We start from the raw sequence: 5,496 nt of genomic DNA, 5'->3' as shown, positions 1-5,496 counted from the left end.
GTTGAAAACACTAAAATGATAAAAGGAAAAAAATTGTATAGGTCCTCTGGACGGGTTCTTCTTTAATGAAACGTTTCGTCTCTCTTCCAAGAGACTTCTTCAGTCTGAGAGTTTCAGGCAAAATTCAGGCTTTTGAGTCCTGCCTCCAGGTGACTGATACTCACATCACATGGCTATCGTTCACACCTAATTAATACCTATTGTTAACAGGGGGTGGAGAGATACTGGCAATGGCAGCGCTGTAGGAGGGGGACAGCTGAAAACGGAGGCCTCCACCTCTGTTTAATGACGGACGGTCTTTCTTCACAAAAATGGCTTCTTTTACTCCTCTCTCAAACCAAAAGAAACTAAACGAAACTAAAAGAAGCCATTTTTGTGAAGAAAGACCGTCCGTCATTAAACAGAGGTGGAGGCCTCCGTTTTCAGCTGTCCCCCTCCTACAGCGCTGCCATTGCCAGTATCTCTCCACCCCCTGTTAACAATAGGTATTAATTAGGTGTGAACGATAGCCATGTGATGTGAGTATCAGTCACCTGGAGGCAGGACTCAAAAGCCTGAATTTTGCCTGAAACTCTCAGACTGAAGAAGTCTCTTGGAAGAGAGACGAAACGTTTCATTAAAGAAGAACCCGTCCAGAGGACCTACACAATTTTTTTCCTTTTGATTTTTTACCTGGATTACTGAGATGCATCAGGACATAAAAATAATGTTGGAACAGAAGCAACAAAAAGCTGCAAAAGTAAGTGGTACAAAACAGAAACAGCTAGAGGAGCATTCTGCAACTAATACAATTAATTGGCAACATGCCAGTAAGAGCACTGTATAACCAGAGGATTTTAGAGATGCTGAATCTCTCAGAGGCACAGGTTACGCTAAATGGTTTTTGCTCTCTTGTCATTTTGACTGACAAAGTCAAAGAAATTGGAATTTACTTTTACCCAGTTAAAAGTTTATTTTTATTCATACATCTGGAAAAGCACCATGAATTCAGAAAAATATATACTGGTTTTAGAGACCATAAGATTCAGGACTTCTGAAGGGCTAAATTAGACAAGAAAGGGACAGCATCTCCATCAAAAGCTCCAACAACTGCTCTCCTCAGTTCCTAAACATATGAAGATTTCTTTTTAAGATTTGTTGCTGGCGTATGGTACAATTTTCTTGGTTTCAAACTTTGACGATGGGTTTATGAGATTTTCAAATGCTTACCAAATTATTATTTTTCTGAACTGGGATTGTGACCTTCAGAATGTACATGCCAATCGAACACACACACAACCATTCTCATAACTTCCAACCATCACACACATACACACACATATATGGAAAGCCAGCGCTGCCAAATCTACGTGACATTACGCGTCAATTTGACACGTAAATGACACGTAAACAATGCGTTGTTTTCGCGTCATTTACGTGTCAAATTGACACATAATGTCACGCATATTTGGCAGCGCTGGCTTTCCATGCACACACACCATCTCCCACCATACCCCTGCCCCTCCTGCCCTCCCAACCGCTTCACAGAGACCCCACCCTGCCTGCACTGGCTGCACTACTGGCTCACTGGCACCGCCCTGCTGGATGGAAGAGGCAATAAACAGGCTAAGCAAGAGTGATCTTCTGCAGTTTTTTTTCCATGTGACTTATTTTTAAAACCCTTTCCTGCTCAGGATCCTGCACTTTTATAACCTTTTTTTAAATTTTCTATTCTTGAACTCTAACCTCAAACACTCAGCGTCAGAGTTTTGTGTTTGTAGACTCCCTGTGAGTCACGTCCTGTCCACAGTTAGTTAATCGTATCACCTGGTTCACTGTAGCTGCCTTCCATTAGTACAGATTGTGAATAAATCAAGTGTAAGCCAAAGGTTCATGCAGCTGTTCAGTGTTTGAGGTCATGTTTAATTGAAAAATCACAGCATGAACGTTGCGGCGAGAGAATGTCGAACCATTTGATCGTTTTGCGTGTTTGCATGCACGGATTAGAGAGTGAGAGTACGGGAGTGTGTGTGTGTGAATTTATAGTCCACTTTAACTGTGCCACTAATGCTTATGCTCTTTTCTCCTCTTCCTCTTTTTACTGACTTTGTATCCCCTCTTCAGCACGCGCAAACAAAACTACATGATGAACTTTGCCCGGCAGACCGGCATGCGCCACTACTACAGCCGCAAGAGGCGGGCACTGCTGCAGCGTGCCTGAACACCCACCGAGGAGAGATCTCTGAACCTGCCAATCACACATCGTCCTGCCTCACATGTCCCCCCATTCTCCCAACCACGTATCACCTCCCCTCCCCCAGCTGCGACCCATCCAGCGGTGGATTCTGAGCTCCATCTCTGCCACAAACAGTCCCCCGAACTGCTCCAGCCAAGCATGGCCTTCCCCAACAACCCCACCCAATGAGTGTCAAACTAAGCAAGGGATAAAATGTCCACTTTGTTCACTTTGTTGTTCCTCCCCCCCAAAATAAGGATGGTTTTTAGGTCTGTAAATTTTGCCATTGTTCCTCCCTCAGGTCACCACCCTCTCCCTTTTCTTTTTGTTTCCTACCACACTGTGAATTTAAAGTAAATCACTGGCGAACTGACCAGCTGATTGGAGATTAACCTCCCATTTCCACTGAGCCACCAAGGGAGGAGGGGGGGGACCACTCTGCTGCCGCCAAACCAGTGCGCCAAGAAAGACAAAATGATCCGGATCATTAGGAAGAACAAAGGATACGAAGAAACTTAAAAAAAAGATGAAAAAAAGATGTTTTTGGTGTTCTGTGTGTCAGTGAGTTCTTTTTGTGCTGATTTGACTGTGGTGTTCTGTTTGTTTGTTTGTTTGTTCGTTTTCTACTTATTCATATTAAGGGGGGGGGGGGGATTGGGTGTGTGCGTGCTGGGTTCTGTTTCCTTCTTCTTTACTGGATCAGGTGTGGAGGCGGCGCGCAAAAAAAAGCCCCGAAAACCACACCAAGGATGAAGAAAAGGGAGATTATAGCACGACGGTGGGGAAAGAAAATATGAAACACACAAAAAGACTGATCAAGATTTTTTTTATCCTTTTTTATATATGTTGGTTTCTGAAAATACAGATATTTATGGTAAATGGTTCTTCACGTTACCTATTTAAGATGCACTGTGCGTGAAATCTGTACGTTATTTTCTAGTGTTAAGTTATTAAACAAGTCGAGTCAGGCTCTCAGACTGCACCATCTCCCCTCTTCCTTCACTTTCCTCTTCTCTTGTGCTGTTTCCCCCTCCACCCTTTTCCTTCCACTTTCTCTGCTGATATCTGATACCTGGAGGTGAGGCTCTATCAGTGTTGTTTTTTGAAGTCTGTGTAATATGGACCCTCTGCCCTCAATATGACTCCAGTATAGCAAACTCCTGTATATATATGTATATCCACTATGGGGAGACCCAGCAGCCTTATAAAAGGGAAATAAAGAACTGTCAAACCTCATTGTATCAACTTTCTTTCTCACTTTTAAAAGCCAAAGATTTATCAGCTGTGTTCCACACTAAGGTTTTTATTTCCTGAGGCAGACAACTTTATTCATTGTAGCTTTCGTACCTTAAATGTTAGTTTGGATCTTTTTAAGTTTTGTTGAAATTTTATAACATTTTTGTTGATAGTTCTTGGAGCGACTTCAGTTGTCAAGTCTCAATTTCAACATGGCCGCCTCCAATAACTGACCTCCGCAAACACAAAAGCCATTATAGTTTAAAGTTTCATGAGTTAGCAGCTGAGAGTCAACTGTTTACATAAGATCTGCCATCAACTACTGGTGGCCACAATTAATTGATCTTAACTGATACAAAAACTGGGGAGAACTTCATCCATTTGACAGATGTTTAATTAAACCCCGATGTGGTAAAAGCCAGTGCCATTCACAACTCATCTCATGAAATCGTCATATTTTTCAACCAGTTCAGGTTTCTTTATTTCCTATGATGTTTTCTGAACTGTTACTTCACAGTATTTGCAACAGAACTGCTAAACAAGATCTGGACTTACCAATTATAATTTGGTTGTCATTCTCCTCTGGCTCCAACATGTAAGGCTGCGTACAAGTCAGTTAATTTGTAAATAAAAAGTTTCAGTGCTGCTATATAGTCAAAACCCCTTTCTCAAACTAGAATTGGGTGTGAAGTGCCTAATTTGTATTTAAAGAGACGGCATCAAATCAAGTTGATCTGAGACACGGCAGAAAAGGTGAAGAAGTGAATGAGGATCTCTCCTCCCAAACAGGCTCAAATAGCAGCAGCAGCAAATAGCACTTTGAGCATTTCCTGTAGGAGTCAACTGTGCAATTAAACAACAAAAAGTTTTTTAAAACAGGATTGGAAGAGTTTAGGACAGCTGCAAATTTGGCCTTGAACATTGCATCATGAGTCAATCAGAATAAAGCTATTTTTACAAACTGAGGTTGTCTAAAAAGCTATCTATAACAGGTAAGCTAAGGTTCATAACCTTAGAAACCCATTTTTCAAAAGCTGAATCATCATTAAGATCTAAAAAAAATGGTATGGCTTCTAATAATTTGACAGAGTTCCACAACACAAAGGGAATAATTTAAAATATAAAGGTGTACAAAATTAACAGGTTAAGAATAAGCAATCCTGAATTTTGCCTGAAACTGTCAGACTGAAGAAGTCTCTTGGAGGAGAGACGAAACGTTTCATTAGAGAAGAACCCGTCCAGAAGACCTATACAATTTTTTTTTCTTTTTGATTTTTTTTACCTGGATTACTGAGATGCATCAGGACAAGAATAAGCAATGTTTATTTTTGTTTAAATAAAAAGTTTATTGTAGTAAAAACATTAAAAATGTTGATAGATAAAAGACTAAATAAAACCTGTCTTCTGTCACTATGACGCACACCTCAGTGTTTCTGCACTGGGTGTTGGGCCATCCTGTGTTGTGTAACTCACAAACCACCAACTATTACAACTACAGCCACTAAAGCCACAGTGACACAGAGAAGTTTGAGTGCAGAACAGGAGTTACAGAGCTGCCAGTCACAGCAGCTGTAGGTCATGATGTGACTCGTCCCTTTGAGGTGGATGCTGACCCGATGACTGCAGCGCTCCTCCAGCATGCAGCCCCTGGCTGACAGGGACGTGTGGTTGCCGTAGCGGCCCAGGCCCTTGAAGCACACCTCCTTGGGGGGACACTCGGTCACAATCAGTTCAAAGGTCTTTTCTTTCTTGATCTCCAGGACGGGGCTGTAGTAGCAAAGCAGGTTTTCACATTGCAGCAGAGGCAGGAACAGAAAACACAACACAGCAGCATGACGGAGCTGCAGCATCTTCTGCCTGTAGGATAAAAGGAAATAAAACCTTTTGCATTTCATTTTATTTGAAGTAAAAGTTCAAAAAAACTTTATTCATGCAGTTTCTTCAAATTATTTTGTTGAAGGTTGTAAATAAAAGAAATAGAGTTAAAACGGCAGCTGTTAAACTACTTTTAGAAAGTTTTTATTTTTTTGCAAATACGTTCATTT

General features: G+C 41.3%; 1 protein-coding gene across 4 annotated transcripts in view; it reads left to right on the top strand.

Moving 5' to 3' along the window:
• The window catches only part of reln (reelin), a 142,735-nt gene extending 139,284 nt beyond the window's left edge, over positions 1-3,451 (top strand). For all 4 annotated transcript variants that reach the window (XM_014016796.1, XM_014016797.1, XM_014016795.1 and 1 more), the window contains one exon: positions 2,104-3,451. In XM_014016796.1, the coding sequence (XP_013872250.1) occupies positions 2,104-2,200 (97 nt within the window). In that variant the 3' untranslated portion in view covers positions 2,201-3,451. The remainder of the gene's footprint in view (positions 1-2,103) is intronic.
• The last annotated feature ends 2,045 nt before the right edge of the window (positions 3,452-5,496 follow it).

Source organism: Austrofundulus limnaeus, unplaced genomic scaffold, assembly GCF_001266775.1.
Source record: "Austrofundulus limnaeus strain Quisiro unplaced genomic scaffold, Austrofundulus_limnaeus-1.0 Scaffold155, whole genome shotgun sequence".
Taxonomy (NCBI): Eukaryota; Metazoa; Chordata; class Actinopteri; order Cyprinodontiformes; family Rivulidae; genus Austrofundulus; species Austrofundulus limnaeus.
This window is presented reverse-complemented; position numbering and strand designations above follow the sequence as displayed.